Raw genomic sequence first — 25,910 nt, 5'->3', positions numbered from 1 at the left:
GAACCACAGGCACGTCTGCACTCTAACACCTCTTTACACTTTAACAGGCTGGATTAGGCATCGACTGAAACAGCCCAGGGTGCCAAACACACAGAGGTTAATCAATGTATTGGGTCGGCAATGACAGACTACAGACAAGCGTGGGCTAGAGGGGTACAGAGCCCCCATCACCCGGCTGTGGAGCAACGGAACTGTGTCCTCTGGAGTGATGGAGCTCCATCCAGTACCTTTCCAGACCAGAACCTGACGTTCCCTATTCAGAACACATAGACACACACACACACACACAGCACTGCTGAGGGAACCTGACATTCCCTATTCCACACACACACACACACACACACACACACACACACACACACTCACTCATACACTCTCATACACACACAGCTGTTACAGCGTCCAGATCCAGAGTTCATCAGTTCGATACCATATGGTTCAATATGTTCATCAACACTTCAAAAACACGGAACACCTGCAAATGTACAGCAGCACAGGAGAACCTGAGGAACCAAGCACCGCGGATGGCCACATGAAAGGCTGAGAGAAGGTTCTCAGGGTTCTCTGACAGAACAGGTTAGAGATGAGCACTCAGGTATTCCGTTAACTGTTTGAGCCAATAGTCAAATGCACCATTCGGGTGTCATCGTCATCATCGACATCATGATCTTCATCATCTTCGTTTTCATCATCATCTTCACCATCATCATCATCGTCATCATGATCATCATCGTCATCATCTTAGGAAGATGGAAAATATGCTCAGAACAAAAATGCACTGAAATTCTGGCCACTGACAACTTTCAGCTGAAACTGGTCAAAAGTGGCACTGGAGGAAAAAAGGCCAAATAATAGTTTATAATAATAATAATAATAATAATAATAATAACACTAATAATAATAATAATAATAATAATAATAATAATAATAAGATTGACAGTTTGATTAGGAGCGCAACAGTGAAAATATCAGACAGATTTATCTTCATCAAGAGGAGATTCAGCACCCAAGAACTTCTCCACTGCAGGTCTGACAGAACCTAAAAACACAAATCAATGCGGAGAACCGCAGCAGCAGAACGTCCTGCTGCGCCGACGACGTCTGCACACTCAGTTTACCAAACGCTCTCGGCAGTGAGGACGCTGGACTGTACGGGCTGTAATCGTCTCAGGACGGACCTCTCGCTGAGCTGACCGACTGCCGCCGGCTTTAACGATGATAAAGCGTTTACGCATTTTTAATCCTGAATTTGACACGAAGACCACAGCCCTGCACTTAATTAGGCAATGTTATGTTTGTTGTGTAACCTGAATCTCTGTCAGAGACATTTTTAGGGTATAAAACTAAAACTACAAAATAAAAATGATTTAGTGGTTTTAAAAATACAAAATACAAATTTTCTGCAAAAAACTACGTGGATGGCTCCCCAGAATGATTGACATCCCATATCTGCTGTTTAATAAGAACGTCACCTCAGTTAGCAGTTTAGCTTTTAATAATAAAAGAATAAAACTGCACTGAGGCTGATTCTAATCAAATGTTAGTTTTCAACATTACTGTTATTACGAGGTGATTAATCTACATTTTTGTAGACTGAGGTGAAAACAGGAAGCAGCTGGTGTTAAACGCGTCTGAACGCACAGCCGACAGAGACGTGCCTGTCAGTATCTGCCCAGATGTGGACGCTGTGAGTCAGTTAGAGGCCTGGAGCAGGCGGCGAGTGCAGACTGAACTCCAGCTGTAGTCTGGCGGGTTCTGATCTCGATGGGTTCAGCCCATCTCTGTCCGGATAAGCCGCGGTCGCAGCACACGACCTGTGCCCTGATTTTAGCCCCGACTCTCAGTCGGAGTCTGAGCTGTTCGACTCGGGTCTGTGGGTTTCCGTGTCAGTCGGAGTGGACAGTCGGAGAGAGGCGAGTGGTCCAGGCTGAGTTTACTCTGCGTCATCCAGTGTAAACTGGCCAGAGACTCAATCTGAACAGATCCCTCCAACAGCCAATCACAGCTGAGAGTGAAGGAACAAAATGCACCACATAAACAGAGTAAGTGGAGAAAAGTGTCTCACGTGTGGAGCGAAGCTTTTTAATGAGCTCGAGTTTCTGTGCGTTTAAAACTGATCGCATCTTTAAATCCATGATCCTCATTAACAGGAGAACTCGTGTGGTCCCGTCATGTAGCGTGGCAGTATGAGACACCCAGTCTGCTTATAACCTTTAAAAGGCGCGTGGTGTATCCTGCAATCTACTCCAAGCGTGAGGAAGCGCTGTTTAAACCACACGCACGATCGTTCCCGTCAACACCTTCTCCCAATATTGACCATCTCCTCATCTACAGTGGAGCGGAGCGATGACGGATTACAGACAGCGATGTGCAACCAGGGGTCTCCATCGGACCGACACGAGCAGAAAACGCATGATCAGACGTCAGAGGACGAGAAGAACATCTGATCTGACTGTGTAACACATCTAAGCAGAACATCTAAACCGTGGGTGATGCGGCGGAAACATAATGTACTGATAATTCAAGAACTTTTCACGATACACAACATGTCACTATACTCATCTTCTCAGACGTCTGATCAGCTGGAACAGAGACGAAGCAAATTACTACCGAAAGCTGATCAATGCAGTGATGTTTACTCAATATCTGACAATACATCCACTAAAGCCTTCACCAAAAAGGTTCTTCTGCTACGATGTCAAGCTTGTTACAATAACAGAACCATATACATCACATTCTCCATCCATCTGAAGAACCATTACTCCACACAGAGAACCACGTAATCATGCAAAGGGTTCTTTTACTGTTCATGGCTCTATAAAGAACCATTTTTTTACTAAAGAACCCTTGGAGGACCATCTTTCAGAGTGTAGAAGTCGTTTCCACCTGGAATAAGAAGTAATAAGCATTCTAGTGAGTTTCACCAATAAACAGTGGTTATGAGTCTCCATCAGCCTCGTGTTTATTTTTAACACAACATCCAAAAACGAGCCCAACTCTGAGCACCAGACAAAGTCTGAAGTCTGAAAAAGCTTTTAGCAGCAGATCCTCCAACGCAGAACAAGCACAAACACCAACTTCAGAAGCACGCTGGGGTTATAACTCCTCCCAATTACCATCTCCTTAGTTCTGAGACCTCCACTTGACTGCGACTGGTCTTAATCTCCACCTCGTTTCTGAGACCTCCCACTGATTAGACCTGTTTATTCTGAGAGCTCATCTTAGCTGTGATTTAAAGCGAAACTCATTTCGACTGAACAAGTGGTTTAATACTTCTAATCATCATGTTGCTCATTCTGAGTTCCCTCCTTCTCCTGCCAGGCGTCTAGCGGTGCCGAGTTCCTCTACCAAGCTCTTTAAAAGTCCGTGTACGGCAGCGTGCTTGGCGGAGGTTCAGCTCTTTGGTCGTCTGAAATGCTCTGCCAGCTTTACACTCACCTGCGCTGGGGGTGGAAGGCTGTCTGTGGGGGTCAGCGCTGGCTCCCTGGCCCATGCTCTTACTTTAACACCCTCCAGTCCTGCCTGCCCTGCAGACCCCGGTCACGAGGGAGGGCGGCGGGGAGCCCCACAGCTTTCAGCTCTTCTCTCCTCGTCTCTAATATTCTCCTCTGCTCTGCTCTCTCCTCTATTCGCTCTTTCGCTTCTAGTCTCTTCTTGTCCCTCTCGCCCAGCACCAGCGGCCTATCTGAAGCGTAACCGGAGACGGTTTGGCTCGCTCTCCTCTGTTCCTCTCTCTCTCCCTCTCTCTCTCTCTCTCTCTCTCTGTCCTTCCTTCACTGTGTTTCTCCTCGTTCCTCTCGGTGAGCAGCGAGGTCCCTCCCTCTGGTTGGTAAATAAGGTATTCGGCTGAGCTGAGGTATGCCGTCAGATGCCTGTCATTCCCCAAAGCGGAGTTTCAGGACTAAAGTTCACACAGGAGTTTTGTGTGTGTGTGTGTGTGTGTGTGTGTGTGTGTGTGTGTTGCAGGAGGGGGTGGGGGGGGTTAAGGAATGGACCTGCCCCTGAGCACTAACCACTAACATTTCAGCAGATATCACTGTGGTCCTGAAGGACTCGACGCTTCAGAACGCCACACCTCCATTTCCCACAATCCAACCCCCTCGTAATGGACGAGGTAATCCGAGAGCTGCCTGCAACACGAGCTGGGCTGAGGCCCACAACTAGCAGGAAGTGACATCACAGAGGTGTCTGATTACCAGGGGAGAGGTAGGAACTGACAGGTGCAAAAAAAAAAAAAACTCAGACTCACTGAACTGCGTACGAACACGCCTACAGCCACGAACGAAGAGTCTGGAGCTGTCATCCGTTAGGAGATCAAAGCATTTAATGATTCATCCTGAACAACTTCAAAGCTTTTATATAACCAACAGGCTGAAAATATTAACGAAGCAACGTTAGATGATGAACAGAGATGTAGGAGGCTCTAAAATGACGAGCAGAACATCTGGAATGAAGTTCAGCTGCAGCAGTTGTTCAAAAATATCTGTTAAATTAATTTGAGATCCAAAAAAACGTAAATAAAACTGAGGTTTTTGCCACTTTTATGAACCTTTATGGACATTTGTTTCCCCATCAGTTTCGGTAAAGTAAAGAGATTTTACTTTCGCATGAATAAGGCTGCATAGTTAATTAGATCAATTATAACAGGGAACGACTCCAGTTTATACTCCTAATGCAGAGGAGATTCTCTTCCACAGCCCTTTTAGGGTGGGGAGGAGGTGTGTGTGGTGGTGGTGGGGGTTCAGTATCCAGTACCATCCAGAGACAGTACACTATAAACACACACACACACACACACACACACACACACACACACACACACACACACAGTTCAGCAGCTGAACGCACTCAGACTGATAGAAACCTCGTCTCTGCTGCAGACAGAAGACTAAAGCTACAGCTCCTCATTAAACACCAACTGAGTGATACTGATAAACATCACTATCACAGTATTTTACAAATATCACAGCATCAGATATAAAGACCGCCACAGCCAGCAGAGGACTAACAAAGACTGGCTGATCATAAAATCACTGAAATTCTGCCGACTCAAAACACGTTTAAACACAAGCCACAGTGCAGGTGATTCAGCGCTTCAGAGCTGCTGCTGACGGTGAGCTCTGACTCCACACACTCAGACTGTTTATTCCTAAGAACATCATATCGGAGGTCGCCGAGTGTGCGTTTCAGATACGGCAGACCGAGATTAGACTGGAAACACTGGGCTGTTCTTGAAGTAAAGGAACATTATGAGCCTAAATAAGATCCCAGTCCCTAAACTCAGAGCTACAGCTCAGCTATCAACTACAGCCTAAACCTAAAATCTTACCAACAGAAAATCTACAGGAAATCTGACAAAAAAGGCTTCAGGCTGAATTTAAAGATCTACTAACAGGATACACCCTTAAGGTTCTCCTTTGGATAAAGACAATGGTCTTCACTGGAGCTGTGTGTCGCACCTTCCAGCTCCAAATGCTCCACCAGAGTACCAGTTCCCAAGAAAGCAACCCTCACAGGATTGAATGACTATAGACCCGTTGCATTGACCTCTGTAGTCATGAAATCCTTTGAGAGACTGGTGCTCTCCCATCTGAAGAACATCACAGAGCCGTGGACGACGCAGTGAACATGGGTCTCCAGCTTATTCTTCAACAGCTTGGACACCCAAGAACATATGCAAGAATTCTATTCTTGGACTTCAGCTCAGCCTTTAATACAGTCACCCCAGGACAGCTACACAGCAAACTGCTCCAACTCAGCGTGCCAAGCCCCACCTGCCAGTGGATCACCAACTTCCTCACTGGCAGGGAGCAGCAGGTGAGGTTGGGAAGGTTCACCTCAAACACCCAGATCATCAGTACAGGCGCTCCACAGGGCTGTGTCCTCTCTCCACTGATCTTCTCTCTGTACACGAAGACTGGACCTCCACGGACCCCTCAGTCAAAATCTTGAAGTATGCAGATGACACCACAGTCACTGGTCTCATCCGAGACGGTGACGAGTCTGCTTACAGACGGGTGGTTGATCAGGTGGTCTTTCGGAGCAGCCACAATAACCGGGTGCTGAGCACAGCCAAAACAGTGGAGATGACAGTGGACTGGTCTGGAAGCAAACCTGGCCAGTAAAGCTCGACTCTGATTCTGAAGTCTAGAACCAGCCGGTTCCGAGATACTTACTCCCCCAACCCTGGTGCTATACAGAACCATTCACAACACATTCTCCACCAATCTGAAGAACCGTATCACTGCAGAGAACTGTTCAAGGACCTGAGTGTTCATGGCTCTATAAAAACCACTTCTTCTTCTAAGAACCATCTTTTGAAGAGTGTAGCGAGTGAAACAAACAACCTGACGGAGCTCAGATCACAGATGGTGATGGAGACAGAAGCTCACAGCTGTTCCGTTTCGCCGCCGTGAGGCTTTGACCAAGATTACGAGGAAGACGTGAAGAGTCATTTCTACAGGAAGAAGCTGTGATTTCTCAAAGATCATCATGATCTTTTCTGGAACGCTGATCACACGCAGATCAGAACAGCGTAGAAATAAGCAGCGCCCCTAAAGGTTAAACAGGAGAATCTGAACTGCCAAAGACTGGATTTCAGAAGGAACCATCACCACCGTGAGACTGCAGACTGGGGTTAGAACTGGCTTCAGACATTAAGGCTGAATCTCAAACAGCTCACACTTAGAACACAGCAGAACACAGCAGAACACAGCAGTTATGAAGCTGCTTATCCAGATCAGAGGATGTTTATCCAGTACGAGTTATTTGCTCAGAAATATTCTACAAAACAATATTAACAAGACCAGTAGTTATTTCACGGGGCCGTGTGTGTTAACCATCCCCTCGACGAGGCCCAGGAGGGTCCGTAGTTATTGCGCTGGGCCTGTGTGGTGGGCTCGTGGCGGGAGGTTCTCTCTGCTGTTTGTGTCCCGGGCAGTTTGGGTTTTTGCGAATTATGCTTCAGTCTAATTGTTTATTTTGGCCTACAGTTTTTGCACTTAAGTTGATTTCTGATCAAAATCACCTTTTCATCGATTCACTGTGCGCTTCCCTTTTACTTGTGCTGATGGTGAGCCAGTCGTGACGTTTCCATCCTTCAGGCTTTATAATCAATACTGTACACGGAGTCGTGCGCTGGTGATGGGGTTTAAAGCACCGACTGCAGGAGAAATGAATCCCATCGCTCTCATCAGAACAAGGAATTACTACCACATGCTACTGCACTTACACACAAGTAGTAAGTAGTAAAGAAAATGGTTCTATATAGAACCAGGAATACTCAGAGAACCCTTTGCATGATTAAGGGTTCTCTGCATGCTGAAACGGTTCTTCAGATTGATGGACAATGTGTTTTAGATGGTTCTAGCACCAGAAATCTTCTTCTATTGTTACAAGCTTGACACTGCAAGCACAGCAGAACCGTTTTTGATATTTTATAGAACCCTTTTCAAATATGTGCTACATAAAAACATCTACAGCACATTCTCCATCAATCTGAAGAACCCTTTAATGATGCAGAACCGTCTTTTTAAAAGATATATGTTGTTTTTGGTAACGTGATTCCAATCATGTGTGAAATCCAGACGGAGGGCAGGACGTGAAGACGAGACGGAGTCGGCACTGCGCTACGTTACACTATATTACAGGAGAGCAGTGTAAGGGTCAGTCGTGGTCTGGAGGTCAGGGAACCGGCCTGTGACCGGAAGGTCGCCGGTTTGATCCCCAGTGCCGACAGTCCATGACTGAGGTGTCCTTGAGCAAGACACCTAACCCCCAACTGCTCCCCGAGCGCCTGGATAGGGCTGCCCACTGCTCCGGGCAAGTGTGCTCACTGCCCCCTAGTGTGTGTGTGTGTGTGTGTGTGTGTGTGTGCTCACTAGTGTGTGTGTGGTGTTTCATGGATGGGCTAAATGCGGAGGTGAAATTTCCCCATTGTGGGATGAATAAGGGTCTCTTAACTCTCTTAAGGTCATTTAGTTAAAAAAAATTCTAAATAAAAGAGTTTGGCATGATTTTATGCTGAAAACTGTAAAAGATGCCATGTTGGAAAATAAGACACAGAAATTTGAAATTTGAAAGTCACAGAAAAACATTTGTCTGCAAGGTTTTGCGTCTTCAAATGTCAGGCAGCACAACCGAAAACAAAGGCCTTATCAAAGAGGGGCCAGGTGTTGGTCACAGTGTGATGTTTGAGTCGCGGTTAGAACAGTTCCAGAACCAGACCAGCACGGTTAAAACCTGAACCAGACTATGGAAGATCTGACAGCACCCCCTCCGTTTAGGATCTGGTTTTTAGGATGCAGGTGTTTCAGGATTCAGCTATGAAGCAACAGAAGACACCACACTGCTCTGTGTGTTCTTCACCGGATGGTTGCAGAAAAACTTCCGTCCGCAAGTTGTTACTTTCTCAAATTTCGACCAAAATCACAGGACTTTTATTTTGACATGCTTTTCCAAAATAAAAGCTCAGAGAACCTCTCAGCAGAGCTTTTCTCCTTCAGTGACGCAGGTTCTAAACTCTTCTGAGCGGCGTTGATCGTTCCACTCTAACATTCACGGCCTTTACACCTCCTCTAACTACATTACTCAGTATTTCCACATCACTCCTTCACCAAGAGGGGTTTCCTGTACTGCACTGTGTCTGAGTGTGTTTACTGTTTGTGTGTTGTTTACTGTTTGTGTATTACATGTTTGTGTTAACAGTTGAATTACACCCCCCCACCCCCACCCCCACCCCCAGGTGGACGTGGAGAACCCTCACACTCCTCCACACTAAACGGTTTTACAGCTCAGGACCACATTTGAGGATCAATCTGTTGCTGCCACTCGAAAACCAATCGCTACAATAAAGCCGGAGAACTTTATAGCTGTGATCGTTCAGCGAGCATCTCTGAGGACTGAGGAGCCAACAGCCATAACGACAGCACACGCTCATTTGCATATTAGTGAACAACAAACGTGGGAAAGGTCGACAAACAACAGCGACCTGTTGGATAAAACCAGAAACAGGAAATGAGTTTCAGTTACAGGTCATTTTAAAATACCTGTAAGACTCCCTTCACAGAGACACAGAGAACACAGAGAACACAGAGAGCAGCCCTGAACAGCAGGGGCCACGACGCAGGGGCCATGAGATCATGATGCAGGGACCACGGCGCAGGGACCATGAGATCATGACGCAGGGACCACGGCGCAGGGGCCACGACGGAGGGACCACGGCGCAGGGACCATGAGATCATGACGCTGAGATCATAACGCAGGGACCACGACACAGGGACCATGAGATCATGACGCAGGGACCACGGCGCAGGGACCATGAGATCATGACGCAGGGACCACGGCGCAGGGACCATGAGCTCATGACGCAGGGACCATGGCGCAGGGACCATGAGATCATGACGCAGGGACCACGGCGCAGGGACCATGAGCTCATGACGCAGGGACCATGAGATCATGACGCAGGGACCACGGCGCAGGGACCATGAGATCATGACGCAGGGACCACAGCGCAGGGACCACGAGATCATGACGCAGGGACCACGGCGCAGGGACCACGAGATCATGACGCAGGGACCACGGCGCAGGGACCATGAGATCATGACGCAGGGACCACGGCGCAGGGGCCACGACGGAGGGACCACGGCGCAGGTACCATGAGATCATGACGCTGAGATCATAACGCAGGGACCACGACGCAGGGACCATGAGCTCATGACGCAGGGACCATGAGATCATGACGCAGGGACCACGGCGCAGGGACCATGAGATCATGACGCAGGGACCACGACGCAGGGGCCACGACGCAGGGACCATGTGATCATGACGCAGGGACCATGTGATCATGACGCAGGGACCATGAGATCATGACGCAGGGTCCACGGCGCAGGGACCATGTGATCATGACGCAGGGACCATGAGATCATGACGCAGGGACCACGACGCAGGGACCATGTGATCATGACGCAGGGACCACGACGCAGGGACCATGAGCTCATGATGCAGGGACCACGACGCAGGGACCATGTGATCATGATGCAGGGACCACGACGCAGGGACCACGACGCAGGGACCACGACGCAGGGACCATGTGATCATGATGCAGGGACCACGACTCTCTCCGTCTGTCTCTCTCTCTCGCTCTTCTCTCTCTGTCTCTCTCTCTGTCTCTCTCTCTGTCTCTCTCTCTGTCTCTCTCTCTGTCTCTCTCTCTGTCTCTCTCTCTGTCTCTGTGCTCGGAATTTTATGGCCACTGTCAATAAAAATAACAATAGACTTTGAAGATTAATAGAATTATGACATTAAAGTGGCGTTAGTACCAGGAGAGGTCAGCATTGTGGCCAAAGGTTTTGCGAAGTGAAGCAGCGCCTCCTGGTGTTAAATGAGGGGCGGTGAGTTGGTGGAGCTGCACTTCCATATCGATTCCCCCATAAACACTCAGCCTCCCCGTCTCTCCTGCTCATCAGCACCAGCCTAGTATCAGTATAAGAACCGACTGAACCGGCTGAGCAGGAAACTGCGTTTATCTAGAATAAAGAGCCGGACGGACTCGGAGGAAACCGTCGGTCTGTGTTGTTCAGAATCAGAATCGGAATCCTTTATTGATCCCAGAGGGAAATTATTGTTGTTACAGTTGCAGCCATTTATGTAAAAGAGTAAACACTTTAATCATTTAAAACGAAGATAAAGAGAAATTTGCAACATGTTCACGAGATTTAAGTACGGCAGGGTCGTCTACACGGCTATCAGGGGCTTCATCTCCCCCCATTCAAAGAGGGCATGAAGTTTCACAGGCAGTAGCCACGTTTACAAGCAACCTAACAATCTGTTAATAATCCAACTAACACCTCAATCAGAATAGTCTAGTCAGACTGAAGCCATTCGGAATACAGTTTCTATCCGACTGATCGAGGCGCCTAATCCTGTAAATAATCCGTTAAATAGAAGAATAATATCCGTGTAAACGCCTGTATCCGATTACATTCCCTATCGGAAGGTTTCAGTCCGTTCTGCATGAGCGTCGCGTCACAGTGAGAGTTTATACCGTTCAACACGGCGGAGCAGAAACTGGTCTGCAGAGGAGACGAAGTTCATGCTCTGATCTTTAAAAGACGGCGGTGGGACGAACGTCCAGCTTATGCGTCTCAGAGCACGACGTCTTCCTCTCGGCCTTCTTTAATAAGGACGTGTGAAGGACGTTTTCCTGAGTCTGACGTCATTTTAAAGCAGTTAAAAACACAATCACTCATCGATATCTTTAAGTGTTGTTTTAGTGTCTATTTAAATTCACACTTTTCCTGTTTAACGTCCATTTAACATTATCGCTACACCATGGGGGTCTGAGAGTAACGCAGGTTCAGTTCACTGCATGTCCTCTACACACGGTAGTACTGACAGTAAAGCTGCCTTGACTTGACAAGTAGTTTTTTGGTGTATCTGTACTGAAGTTTCTCTGTTTCTGGGCGACTTTCTCCTTTCACTCCACTACATTTCAGAGTCTAATATCCGACTTTTTCCTCCTACATTTTGAGAAATCTGTCGTTCCTTTTGGTTTCTGTGTGTATAAAAACGTCACATGTCAAAACGAAAGAAGCGCAAAGCCAGAGCACCAATCAGGGCCCAGCGGTCACTTTGTTTAGAGCTGGTTTTGACCTGTTGGTCATACCGACCCAGTGCAGCACGCGGTTCAACGTCAGCGCAGCAGCGTAAAACTTTGGGAGAGTCTGTTCAACATAAATGATGAACTAACCTAACTTTGTGTAAATAGAGCTCAATATAGAAATATGTCCACATATGCAGTCGAGACTGACGCGGCTTTTTTCTGAATTTCTACAAACACCAGTTCATTTTATAGTAAATGAGTTTGGGCTGGTTTATGTTTATGAACAGACGCCTACAGATCAACATAGTAAAGGAGCTCATCTGTGATCCTGAGTTTAAAGCCAGTTTTTATTCAACTTAAACTTGGAACTAAGTTGTAAATAAATCTGAAACTGAAACTTTGCTTGTGTGTAAAAAGTGATTTCAGAGCCACTCGGTTCTCCCTGATGGAAACTGTTTACCTTCAGTGTTTTGTGCTTCTGATCATTTTAATAGACGTCAGCGTCACTAATTAATGACCTTCTATTAAAAGACTGGTTTACCAAGAGAGACGCTGGAGGACTTTCACCTGAAATGAGTTCATGAAGCCAGTCTGGTTATAAAAATGATAACAGGACATCAGAGCCAGAATTCCTCTTTTAGTACTTTTACTTTATACTTAAGTACATTTGAAGGGAAATACTTTAGTACTTTTACTCAAGTGGAGGTCTAAAGGGAGGAACTTCTACTTTTACTGGAGGGATATTTTACCTTGGGGGTCTCGACTTTAGGTCGAGGACAGGGTTTGTTTACTTCATCCAGCTCTGCCAGACATGGACAGCTGTAGCATCCCCGGGGATCAAACTCACGATATCTTTGTTTATTATGATTTATGCAGCTACAACAGCTTGAGGTCAAACTGACCCTGAAGGACTGTGATATGTACAAATTGTGAAACTGAACATGCATCATCCCGTTTACCCAGCTGTCCCATTAAATTAGGAAAATCATTAAATCTGAATCATTTAGAGATGTTACACTGAATGGGGTCAAATTAACCCCAAAGATAAAAGGAGGGTTAACAAAACAGCATCTGTCATCGTTTTACTAGCATAAGCAGTTCATAAACACTCAATTGCGGCTGGTTAAATTCTCCTGCAGGTGCTCCAAAGTCTCACAGCACCAACACAGAGAGCTCATACCACCCGTCACACACCGCACTGACCGCCTGGGTCTGCTAGAGAGGTTAAAGCTCTGCTGCTGGTCATCAAAGCTCTAAATGACCGTGAAGCTCCTGACCGTGTGTCTGTTTATGATCTCAAACTCCTTCAGTAAAACAGAAAAGGTGGAGAGGCTCTTTCAGCTCTTCTGCTTCTACACTGTGGAGCTCAGTTCAGCTTTTATTAGACAGTCGAGCTCAGAGCTTCACTTTAAACAGGCACCTTCAGTAAAACTATGGCTTGATATATTTCGTGATGCTTTAGTGTCATTTTAAATCAGCACTCATAGCTTCTTGCATTACATGCAGTTTAGTGTGCAGCATTCAGGACTTCTGTAGCTGATGATCGTGGTTAAAGTGCCAGGTGATCCTCTGTAGCGCTGCTCATGGTGCAGTTCAGGCTGTGGAATCAGGAAAACCTCGAACAGGTTGTTCTGATGAGTAACGCTGTCACCACGGCAATCAAACATCTGCTCTCCCGAGCTGGGAAAACTGCTTCCTTGTTGGCGACGTGTTCTAAAAGAATGAATTCATATCCAGCTCTGAGCCGACGCAGCAGCTGGACCTTCACTTTAACCCGAAAGCCAGACGGCAGCGTTTTCCTCAACTCTCGGCTTCAGACGACGACAGCTCGCCATGTTCCCGCCGTAATAAAACCGATTTACCTGGGCAGATGAACTTTTCACCGGTACAGCAGCAGCAGACCAAGACAGAAAAACACCACAAAGCACAGTCTAACCCCAACCGCCTCTGAGCCACACGCGCCGCCGCCTACCTGAGACGCTCTCCTGCGGTACAGGTACGCCGGCCTCCTCCATAGGCTCAACAACCCGATCCAGAACGACCGAGTTACCCAAACGAGAGCAGAGGTTTCACAGAGCAGGAGAGCAGGGCGCACCTGAAGGTGTGTCGGCTGCGCGGAGCGAGATCAAGTATCTCCTGACTCAACACACCTGTGTGTCACATGGCCGGCAATAACGAATCACTTCACCACTCAGGCTGCAGCAGGTACTCACTGCTGATGTCAGTCATGACGGACAGTTTCGCTTTGACCTGCTGGCGGAACAGGGAAATCTGCTCTGCTCACACACACACACACACACACACACACACACACACACACACTCACACTCACACTCACACTCACACTCACACTCACTATAACCTCCCTGCTTTCTGCACAGTGACGGATTTACACACCTTTACACTGTAAAACTCACTTTCACACAAATCTTCAGTAAACAAGACCAACTTTCACAGACCGCAGTCCTGGAAGACCGACCGTTACACTTTATATCAACGTCAGGATCCTTTTGGACTATTTTACTGAACTATAAGTTACACTGTACACCTTTAGCACACTTACAGAAACGTGCAACCCGTCAGTACTACAGACCGTATGTTAAGAAGTACTTTTACACACTTTCTGCACTGCAAGACTCACTTTTTCACACTTTTGTACTGTGAGACTGATGTTTGCACTTTCTGTACTGTAAAGCTACCATTTGCACAATATTTGCAACATAAATACACTTTTGCACACTTTTTAGCACAGTGAAGGCAGCATTTTGCACTCTGTGTACTGTAAAGCAAACTTTTGAAATGTTTGCACTGTAAGGCTAACGTTTGCACATTTAGTGCACTGCAAAGATCCCCTCTTGCAGTTTTTTGTAATGTAAGACTTTTGCATAAAGTACAACTGAATTTTGCACATTTCTCGCACTACACAAATCCCCTTTTCACTACTGTCTATAATGTAAGACTCACTTGTGCACACTTTTTGCACCATCAGCCAACCACTGCACATTTCTGTAATGTGGTCTGACCACTGCACACTTTTTGCCCTACAACTCACCGCTTGTGTATGAGTGTGATGACAGCAAACGCATCCAAACGAAACATTAAATAAATTAAATAATTCATTCTGATAAAAAGCAGTGGGCGGGGTCTAATCCAGCTCCAGAAGAGAACACCATTAGTCTGTATGGAAACGTTCTGACATGCTGTCACACGAGAACGAGGCATCGGTCTGAACAAACGCTTCTCATGCTGAAGAAGCTAAACACAGAACCGGAGAAGGTTCTCCTACCTCGCTTTTCCATTCCAGTATCACAGCAGCTCAGAGGGTCCTGAAAGAGGAAAGAGGAAAACGTGCGTTATTAACTCGATCACATGATTCAGGCTCACATTCAAACACGTAACGAGGCGTGCGCACATGAGGCAGCCGGGCCAGACCGGTCACGGACACGGATCATCGCCACGGTTCAGTCGGATCTGCTGGACTCGGTTCCTTTGAAGCTAAATAAACGCTGCTTCTATTAATTAAAAGATCTGATGGAACATGTTCTGCCCTGAGACCAGCTTAAACCATGAGGTACTGGACAGGAGGGTCAGACCCCACTGGACGAGCTGCTTCTGCAACTCCATCCTTCAGCGATCACATCCCGAGATGTTTCCCTGACACTGGACGTCTTCGTTGTTTACAAATGACACAAAAACATCCATTTCAAATTTGTCTGTGCGTCTAAAACTGGTTTCTCCTTTTTACTGACACACTTAAGACATTCCTTCATTCAGTGCCAACTCCATCAAACTCCATCAGAAAATCTCCAACTGTGGCTTTAGATTATAATTAATTATAATCTACACAAAGTTTAAAGCGCTGAGCAAATTTTTAAAACAGCGGAGAAAATTTGATTAAAAAGCTTTTCGTTTGGCCAGTAAGTGTTTATTTAACATGCCCTGCGATGGACCGGCGGCCTGTCCAGGGTGTATCCTGCCAGATGACCGCTGGGAAAGGCTCCAGCACACTCAGCCACAACAGTTGCAAATGTCCAGGTAAATGTGAAGTTCCAGGAAACAGCTAATCACATTGGTGTTATTACTACTTGGCGGAACCGACACAAATCAGGGTCACCGAGTTGGTTCTCCTCCTAACAAAGAACGCAGTATCAGTCACGGTTCCAGAGCTCGTGTCAGCTTTGTGCAGCACCACATGGTCAGGAGTGCACTTTGAACTGAAAGAGAGCGTAACACTGCGCAGCGCCCAGAGCTGGATAATCTCCAAACAGGAGCACCGACTGGAGACTCGCACCATCGCCGAGGAACCGCAGGAGAACGACCGGCCTCCTTATTGGTCGTGTGGAGTAAACAAAGAGTATCGATCTGAACTCCACAGCACGGTTTCAAAACCAGTCAAACTTGGCCATCATTACTCACTCAGCGCCGCCTCCTCCTCCTCCTCCTCCTCAGGAAGAAACAAACCAGGACTCAGATTTCCTCTCCGGCTCGTCACACTGCCGTGATTTACACCTCTGCTCAACGGACATTCCAGTGAAGCGCTGAGAGCCCCTTCAGTTTCAGCACTTAGAGTTTCCAGTGACTTTTCAAAAATTCAGCATAATGCGATGATTGAGAGCCGCTCACTGTGGTTTGGTGTGAAACTCTCCATCCTAGAGCTGACCTGTTCACGGTTATGAGAGTTTAGAGAACTTCAACTCCATTCATGGTGGAGGGAGACATGCAGGGCGCTGTGCGGCAAAATAGTCCCCAAAGAAAACTCATTATTCCAGATTTTCCACTGTTTTCCATCATCAGCATTCCATATAAGCTCAGAAGACTCGTGTAGGTTCTCTGGAGGTTCTGGATGGTAAATAAAGTGTCTATATCTGTGTTGTAGTCATGGCGACGCCTGGTTCCAGCTTTTATAATAGTGATCATTTCTTTATACGTTTCTATGTTATTCAGAAGCAGCTTTATCTGTGACTGAAACCTCTGCCCTGATTCTGTAGAGCAAAAATGAAACGCGGCTAAAGGGCTGTGAGCTGGCCAGGCCTGGACAGATCCTCCGCTCTGTCAGCAGAGATCTCAATCATAACGGAGTCATGCGTTACAATAAAGCGCCGGACGACTGCAGAACCGCTGGACAAGGACACTGAAACCAAAACTGACCACAGAGTCAACATTTAGAATTTATTACCGTTTCATCAGGAAGCTAAACACCTTCTGATGATCAGACAATCAGACATAACATACAGACATAGAGTGTGATGTTACGGATCATCTGCGCAACTCAACACCAAACTCTACTGTTCATATATATAATAATAATCATCATAACAATAATCATAATAAACATAACAATAATCATAACAATAATCATAATAATCATCATAGCAATAATCATAATAATCATCATAACAATAATCATAATAATCAACATAACAATAATCATAACAATAATCATAATAATCATCATAACAATAATCATCATAACAATAATCATAATAATCATCATAACAATAACGTAATCATTTAGTGTGCAGTAACTCGGAGGTGCACTCATTTGAACTGCGTTATACAGCATGTTTCATATTTATTATCACAGCTGCTTTTCTGTACTCGTAAGAATTTAAACATGTACGTGTTGCAAGTTTCTCTTTTTTGTTTTAAATGATTAAAGTGTTTATTATTTTAAATAAATGGCTGCACAACAACTGCGATTTCCCTCTGGGATCAATAAAGTGTTCTGATTCTGATCAATCATCTGTTACCTAGCGTAGCCAAGTATCTCAATCTATTTTCTACGTGCTCCCTGTAGAGCCACCTCTGAACCCCGACTCTTTATTCTGGCAGCACCCGTAAGCTCACTGGGACCCGTCTTCTAGAGGCAGATCCCATAAATACGCTGCTCCTGCACCACCAAGGCATTTAGAGCAGGAACAGCTGCGTAACGTCTGCTCTGTGGGTTTGTCTTCTCTCACCGCTCCAGCAGGCCTGGCTGGTGCATTAAAATTTGAAATTCAAATATGCATCAAGTTCAGTGGAAATACTGCACATTCAAGTGCTTACAGAGACTCTCGCTGCTGCTATTTCAGGCCAGAAGATCCATCACCACTCACGACGGCTACTAAACACACAGAACATCATCACTGACCGTAAACAAAACCAACAGCGGTCTGTTAGAGTCCTCGGAGTTTAGAAACCTCTCTGGACCAGCCCAAGAACACAGACAGCTAACCATCTATCAGAGCAGGTACACCATGCCTGGGCAGGGATGGGAGCAGAGAACCAGGTCTTATGTATTTTTTCTTTATATTTGCTTAATATTTATATTTTGTTGTTTTTTCTTTAATTATTTATCATGATAACATTAAAGAATTACCGTTTTGCCCAATCCAAGCTCTTACAGCGGAACTAAAGAGGAATACAAAGAAATTCCACCAGTTTTTTCTGCAGAACTCTGAGATGAGAGGTCACTGAGATAATGTAATCAGAGAGATTCACGTTTCACGTTTGGTGTGAAACGGGTGGTGCATGGAATGTTGATGATGGAAAACAGTGGAAAATCTGGAATAGTGAGTTTTCTTTGGGGACTATTTTGCCGCACAGCGCCCTGCATGTCTCCCTCCACCATGAATGGAGTTGAAGTTCTCTAAACTCTCATAAAACAGCGTCTCAGTCATCAGGCAGTGAATTCAGAACCAGTTCATGTAGGAACTTTCTGTAGGAGCTTTTAGAGGGACGTCTGGTTCCCATCACCACCACTGTGAGCAGCTCTGACTCTAGAACAGAGAATTTCACACCAAACCGGTCAGAATGGCTCTTAATGATTTTACTATGTGGAAATTTTCAGAAATGGGTGGACTTCCCCTTTAAAAGAGAGAGCTCTAAGCCTGTGTAACAATGCAGATGACGCCCATATCCCATCATGCACTGCTGTGTTTCTCCCTGCAGGTAGAGTCAGAGAGCAGAGGCAGCAGCAGCGCCTCGGGCTGCCGTTTAAACTGTGCAACACAGCACGATAACCGATAATCAATATTCAGCCTCACAGACTGAAACACACAAGTACCTGAAACACATCCTGGGCTTTCTGCATTACAGGCTAAACACTCCCCTTATTATTCCAGATTTTCCACTGTTTTCCATCGTCAACATTCCATATAAGCTCAGAAGACTCGTGTAGGGTCTCTGGTGGTTCTGGATGGTAAATAAAGTGTCTATATCTGTGTTGTAGTCATGGCGACGCCTGGTTCCCATCACCACCACTGGAAAGACGTCTGACCCGTTTCTGATCTCTGACTGCACCTCACACACTGAGTTATGGGGGAATTTTGGAAACTTGGTGGAGTTCCCCTCTAAGCTGCCTGCAGGTGTCAGACTTGCTGGTCACTCTGGAATAAACAGAACGTGAATTGTGTTTGAGGCAAATAAATGTAAAGAGAAGAAAGCAGTGGACGCACCGACGGAGCCGCCGGCCTTATGAAGACTAAGCCAGTCCAGCGCCGGTGGGTTTATCAGTTATAGCCAGAGAGTCGACTGGACGGTGCAGTCAGTGTTGACTGTAGTGATCAACTAACCAGGCTAAGCAGCATCGGCTCTGCTGAGAAGCCACAGGCGCACGATCTTAATAACATCTGGATTCTGAATCGATTGCTTGATTTCTGCTGGCTTGAGGCTTTTTCACTGTAACGTGGGTCATTTTTCTGATCTAAATACCTGCACATACCAGTGGTGGCGGCTTTGTGTGTGCGTGTGTGTGTGTGTGTGTGTGTGTGTGGGCGTGCGTGTGTGCGCGTGTGTGTGTGTGACGTTGTGATTCTCTCTACAGTCGCTCTTTTGTAGGTTACTGAATCCAGAACGTTCCTGTGCGCTGCGTGTACTTTAACCTCTGAAAGCTGTGTAAATACAGCGCCGTGAGATCGGGTCACTCTGCTAAACCTGTCCGTCCGGCTCTTCTCACGGTCCACCCTTTCCTCAGTCTGTCTGCCTGCGTGCTGCCAGACTTTACTCTGTACGCTCAGAGGGAAACTGGCCTTTAATCTGCCACCTAAACATCGTGGATTAATGATGAAAACGATGATACGTCACTGTTTTTGTGTTAAAATCTTTTACGGTATTTGATTACAGTGTAAACAACAACAACCACCACCACCACCACCACCACCACAGCAACCACAGCTGCAGAAAACGGCGCAGTAGCTCGTAGCTGATTGGACAGAAGCTCTTTATGACGTCAGCTCGTTTTATTCATTCATTCCTCACGTTGTTTTATGAGAGTTTAGAGAACTTCAACTCCATTCATGGTGGAGGGAGACATGCAGGGCGCTGTGCGGCAAAATAGTCCCCAAAGAAAACTCATTATTCCAGATTTTCCACTGTTTTCCATCATCAACATTCCATATAAGCTCAGAAGACTCGTGTAGGTTCTCTGGTGGTTCTGGATGGTAAATAAAGTGTCTATATCTGTGTTGTAGTCATGGTGACGCCTGGTTCCCATCACCACCACTGTAAAGACGTCTGAACCGTTTTACACCAAACCGCTGAGTCACTGCTCATCAACAGAAGCATGAGCACAGCTGTCCATGAGGGGGCGCTCACAGTGCAGTTTGTTTTTATGACAGTGATCTAAAGTGAAATAGTCTCTGCAACAGTAGGGGGAGCTCAAGACACCAGTTCTCACCCAGCGCTGCTTTAACTACGTTAAAATCACTCGAGCAGCTTCACTGATGGCTGTTTGACGCCCTGGCAAGTGACCTTATATGTATACACACACACACACACACACACACACACACACACACCGCAGTGGCCAGGTAGCGGTCTGCGGTCTGCAGCCGGAGGTTGAGCACCTCAGTATTCCAGCATTAGTTGAGATCCAGGCCTATAAGATCCAGCTCTACAGCTCAAGTCTAAAGAGCTCATCCATGGAAAAGAGAAAAATCCCAGCTCGGACTGCAGGCAGCGCCCCCCACCGTGGCCGTGTGTACTGACCCGGCACCGATAACACCACAGCTGTGAGAACGGAATGCGGACACGCTACGACTTCCTGAGCAGACCAGCGTAAACAACACACAGCAGAGTCCACGTCCAGCGCACGGCAAACACCCTCCACCTGCAGACTGCTTCATAACTCATTTATAACTCCTGTATAACCGTGTTCAGAATCAAACCAAGCAGAACTGCCGAGCTAGTATACGCTCACCGGCCACTCCTCGCTTCTACTCTCACTGTCCATCTTACCCCAGAGCAGCACCGTGCAGCTCCACAGCCTTTCCCTTTACCCACTGCCGCCCTCGCCGGGACCTGACAGACGCTCTCTCACCTCCTCTCCCGAGCCTGGACTCCACGCTGGGCTGCAGATCTGCTCTGAGCTGGTTCAGAAGAAACACCTCACCTAAAAACACACCCTCAGGTCCTCCAGGCTCCTGCTGAGCCGCAGCACTGCGCGTGTCCCGACTCGCTTCAGACGGAGAGGAGGAACGCTCAGGAATGTTCGGAGAGGCAGGCCGGAGTCTCGCACCGTCTCTATCACTGAAGAGAGAAACCGATAACTTTCAGCATCTCGCAGGGCTGCGACGGTGACCGCATCACCGCATCACCCCGGGAAACGTGTTCATACGCACAGAACGAAACCAGTGCTGCGCAGCAGTGAACTGGGTGGAGACCAGTTCAGGTCAGGCAGTCCGAGGTTAGACGTTTTAAACGAGGCAGTGAAGCGTCAAGTCAAGGTTCAGTCACTCGGGGCTGACGCAGAACGCAGGGCAATAAGCCGACATGGACTGTGGATGAAATACTGAACAGTCCAGTGTGGCCTCAATTCAGTAACCTGTGGCCTCAGTATAATAACTTGTGGCCTTAACAGATTAATTTGTGGCCTCAATTTAGTAACCTGTGGCCTCAGTATAATAACTTGTGGCCTTAACAGATTAATGTGTGGCCTCAATTTAGTAACCTGAGGCCTCAGTATAATAACTTGTGGCCTTAACAGATTAATGTGTGGCCTCAATTTAGTAACCTGTGGCCTCAGTATAATAACTTGTGGCCTTAACAGATTAATTTGTGGCCTCAATTTAGTAACCTGTGGCCTCAGTATAATAACTTGTGGCCTTAACAGATTAATTTGTGGCCTCAATTTAGCAACCTGTGGCCTCAGTATAATAACTTGTGGCCTTAACAGATTAATGTGTGGCCTCAATTTAGTAACCTGTGGCCTCAGTATAATAACTTGTGGCCTTAACAGATTAATGTGTGGCCTCAATTTAGTAACCTGTGGCCTCAGTATAATAACTTGTGGCCTTAACAGATTAATGTGTGGCCTCAATTTAGTAACCTGTGGCCTCAGTATAATAACTTGTGGCCTTAACAGATTAATTTGTGGCCTCAATTTAGTAACCTGAGGCCTCAGTATAATAACTTGTGGCCTTAACAGATTAATTTGTGGCCTCAATTTAGTAACCTGAGGCCTCAGTATAATAACTTGTGGCCTTAACAGATTAATGTGTGGCCTCAATTTAGTAACCTGTGGCCTCAGTATAATAACTTGTGGCCTTAACAGATTAATTTGTGGCCTCAATTTAGTAACCTGAGGCCTCAGTATAATAACTTGTGGCCTTAACAGATTAATTTGTGGCCTCAATTTAGTAACCTGAGGCCTCAGTATAATAACTTGTGGCCTTAACAGATTAATTTGTGGCCTCAATTTAGTAACCTGAGGCCTCAGTATAATAACTTGTGGCCTTAACAGATTAATGTGTGGCCTCAATTTAGTAACCTGTGGCCTCAGTATAATAACTTGTGGCCTTAACAGATTAATTTGTGGCCTCAATTCAGTAACCTGTGGCCTCAGTATAATAACTTGTGGCCTTAACAGATTAATGTGTGGCCTCAATTTAGTAACCTGTGGCCTCAGTATAATAACTTGTGGCCTTAACAGATTAATTTGTGGCCTCAATTCAGTAACCTGTGGCCTCCTGTGTGCCCGATCCTGACTGCCCACGCATGCAACTCCAACAAGCCTCCACCAATGCGACGTGGAATTGGGGTCAATCGTGGATCTGCGTCTTACCTTACAGAGGAGCGTAAACCGTAGTCCCTCGACATCAAACGTCGTAATCTGAGCCACTTCACACCAGAGCGCTCCGAAGCTCTCAGGGTCCCTCTCACACCAGAGCGCTCCGAAGCTCTCAGGGTCCCTCTCACACCAGAGCGCTCCGAAGCTCTCAGGGTCCCTCTCACACCAGAGCGCTCCGAAGCTCTCAGGGTCCCTCTCACACCAGAGCGCTCCGAAGCTCTCAGGGTCCCTCTCACACCAGAGCGCTCCGAAGCTCTCAGGGTCCCTCTCACACCAGAGCGCTCCGAAGCTCTCAGGGTCCCTCTCACACCAGAGCGCTCCGAAGCTCTCAGGGTCCCTCTCACACCAGAGCGCTCCGAAGCTCTCAGGGTCCCTCTCACACCAGAGCGCTCCGAAGCTCTCAGGGTCCCTCTCACACCAGAGCGCTCCGAAGCTCTCAGAGTCCCTCTTTGTGGTCTTGCCTTTTAAGGCATGACGAGCAGGAGACCTCAGGGGCCTCAGGGGCCTCAGGGACTCCGCGGGAAATATCAGAAGGGAAGTGGGTTAATCAGCCGGGTTCCTCGCAGAAGCGCCTCAGGCCTCTGTGGCCATCGCAAGGTCAGTTATCGGTCAGCACCGAACGAAACATGTCCAACCTTTAATGGCACACTGCCCCCTAAACCAGCCCCACGCAGGAGTTCTACACGCTTCACACCACAGCTGCGGTACCGAGCCTGCGAAGCGCTGCTGTCGGAACAAAACCTCGGAACCAGTTTCTGGGTTTTCTGTGTTTTTTTTTGTTTTGTTTTGTTTTTTTCGTTTTTCAGTTTTTGCCACAATTTGAAAATACCCATGATGCTTTTCATAATTTCATGAGGAATAAACTGACGCGGGGGAACTCCGGTTCCGTTGACTTGCACCAGAAGCAGTTTGTTTCCCCCTCTCCTGTAAAGTTCACCTTTTGGAGATACGAGGTTTAAATCCGACAACAGCAAGGTGTTTGCGTTAATTTAACTCTAGTGACAGTTCAGACCCGGTTGGAGTGGAAAATCCGTGAACAGACCCAGAGCCAGAGCCAGAGCCAGAGCCAGAGCCAGACCCAGAGCAAGAGCCAGACCCAGGCTAACTGACAGGTGCGCAGAGTCACCGTATGTGGGCGGTAGCCGAGCTAGCCCAGCTAACAGGCGCTAACCAGTTTGTTTTTATGAGCTCCCGGTTTGGTTTGGTACCTCTGGTGGTCCTAATGGGGGCGATTTATATCGGAACCGACCCGCTGGTTTGGGTTTTACGGCTTTGGGAGCGAAAGGCGAGCAGAGACCCGCAGGGAAGCGGGCTAAGCCGCTCCCGGGGTCGGGCTGGCTAACGCTAACTCACCTGCGCTGAAGCTGCACCGGCCGCGGGGCTTCGGCTCCTCCGCCGCTCCACGGGCGCCCACCTGGACGGGGGGCTTATTCAGGGCCCCCGGCTGTAAACCGCTCCTCGGGTCAGCACTGATCTACCAGCTAGCGGGGTTAGCCAGCGGCCACCTTTAAATCCAGTGTTTCCTGTTAGCTTGCAGGCTAACTGGCTAGCTGAGTTCGCTAGCAGCAGCAACAGGTTGCGGATGAGCGCGAGGCTGAGGTGAGCTGCCGCGTCCGACTCTCCGGTCCACCTTAAGTGGTGCTGCAGCTACACTCTGGCGCCCCGGCACCGTTTAAGGTGGAACGGGGAATTGGAATCGCTTCAGCTTCGAGACGCAGTTACAGTTAAAACTCCCGAGTCAGCTTCACAGCAAGTTAGCACTGTGCGTGTTTGCGTGCGTGTGTGCGCGTGCGTGCGTGTGTTAAGAACTCAAACAGAACATTCCAGCTATCATAACTGGTCTGGTCACAGAACGGCGTTCCTCCATATATCGAAGAAGCTTCCAGCTGCGTTCCCAGGCGGGTGGAGGGGCTGGAGCGGGTGGAGGGGCTGGGGCAGGTGGAGGAGACCGCCAGCAGCCCTGCACAGCAAATTAGACATAAAATGAAACACATGCCCACAGTTAGTCTGCACACACCATTACACCATGGCTGAATAAGAAACTTTGAAAAATGGGTGGCGTTCCCCTTTAACTGGACATGTTTACAGCCCATTATATAAAAACTATAGGTAAATATATAAAACTAGGTAAACAAAGTCTAAAGTCAACTAAATGTGCCCGCTGGTCCAGTCAGTGTTAAAGGGAATGCTCACCGATTGATCAAATTCAGTGGTCGAGGTTTATATCGTCGCTCTGAGCGGTTTGGTGTGAAATTCTCTGTTCCAGAGTCAGAACCGTTCCCAGTAGTGGTGATGGGAACCAGACGTCCCTCTAAAAGCTCCTCACAGTGGTGGTGATGGGAACCAGACGTCCCTCTAAAAGCTCCTCACAGAAAGTTCCTACATGAACTGGTTCTGAATTCACTGCCTGATGACTGAGACGCTGTAGAGACAAAGAAAACGTGGTCTTTAGAATCAGCCCAAGGCTGAACAGACGCCGCAGGCTCCGTGTTATTGTGTCAAAAAGATGACAGTTCCAAGGAGTGCAGTGCAGGGGGTCCCGGGGGGCCGCCGACTCAGACACACTTATTTAGGTGTTATGCTGTGTGCTAAGTATGGAACTCTGGAGATGCCATAAAATGAGGTCTGATGATCTCAAGATAACACCTTTGGAGATTTGGAGAAAACAGGTCATTTTCACTCAGTACAGGAACATAAAGGACATTATTTTGGTCATTTCCCACTGAATGAGTCCAAACGCCGGCGTGCTGCTGACACCGGGCTCTGGTTCCGTTGCTGTTCTGATTCACTGAGTGTGATTTTAAAACTCCAGTCATACTGATTTAAAGCTGACAGCCAATCAGAGCCTCAGGCCTCAATCTAAGACCAAGCCTGCCATCTAGAGGTCAGTTCTTGTATTACAAATGGAGTTTTATTTTGCGTTTTTCTGCCCATGGAGTGAAACGGTTCAGACGTCTTTACAGTGGTGGTGATGGGAACCAGGCGTCGCCATGACTACAACACAGATATAGACACTTTATTTACCATCCAGAACCTCCAGAGGAGCTTTTAGAGGGGGACGTCTGGTTCCTATCACCACCACTGTGAGGAGCTTTTAGAGGGGGACGTCTGGTTCCCATCACCACCACTGGGAACAGTTTAAACAGAATCCTATGTCATTCTTAACTATAACAATTAGAAAAAAAGTAGACCAAGTTCTGTGGAGCAGTGGAGCTGTGTTCTCTGGAGTGATGGAGCTCCATCCAGTACCTTTGGGAT

General features: G+C 47.2%; 1 protein-coding gene across 9 annotated transcripts in view; it reads right to left on the bottom strand.

Annotated features, from left to right (window-relative positions):
- Positions 1-24,534, bottom strand: part of phactr4a (phosphatase and actin regulator 4a) — a 56,532-nt gene extending 31,998 nt beyond the window's left edge. The window contains exons 1-2 of one of the 9 annotated variants that reach the window (XM_017682760.2): positions 24,006-24,534; positions 14,889-14,928 (exon numbers count right to left, since the gene is read on the bottom strand). In XM_017682760.2, the coding sequence (XP_017538249.2) occupies positions 14,889-14,901 (13 nt within the window). In that variant the 5' untranslated portion in view covers positions 14,902-14,928; positions 24,006-24,534. The other 8 variants (XM_017682763.2, XM_017682762.2, XM_017682759.2 and 5 more) reach the window with 8 other exon arrangements.
- Between the last annotated feature and the right edge of the window lie 1,376 nt (positions 24,535-25,910).

This window comes from Pygocentrus nattereri, chromosome 1 (assembly GCF_015220715.1).
Source record: "Pygocentrus nattereri isolate fPygNat1 chromosome 1, fPygNat1.pri, whole genome shotgun sequence".
NCBI lineage: Eukaryota > Metazoa > Chordata > Actinopteri > Characiformes > Serrasalmidae > Pygocentrus > Pygocentrus nattereri.
This window is presented reverse-complemented; position numbering and strand designations above follow the sequence as displayed.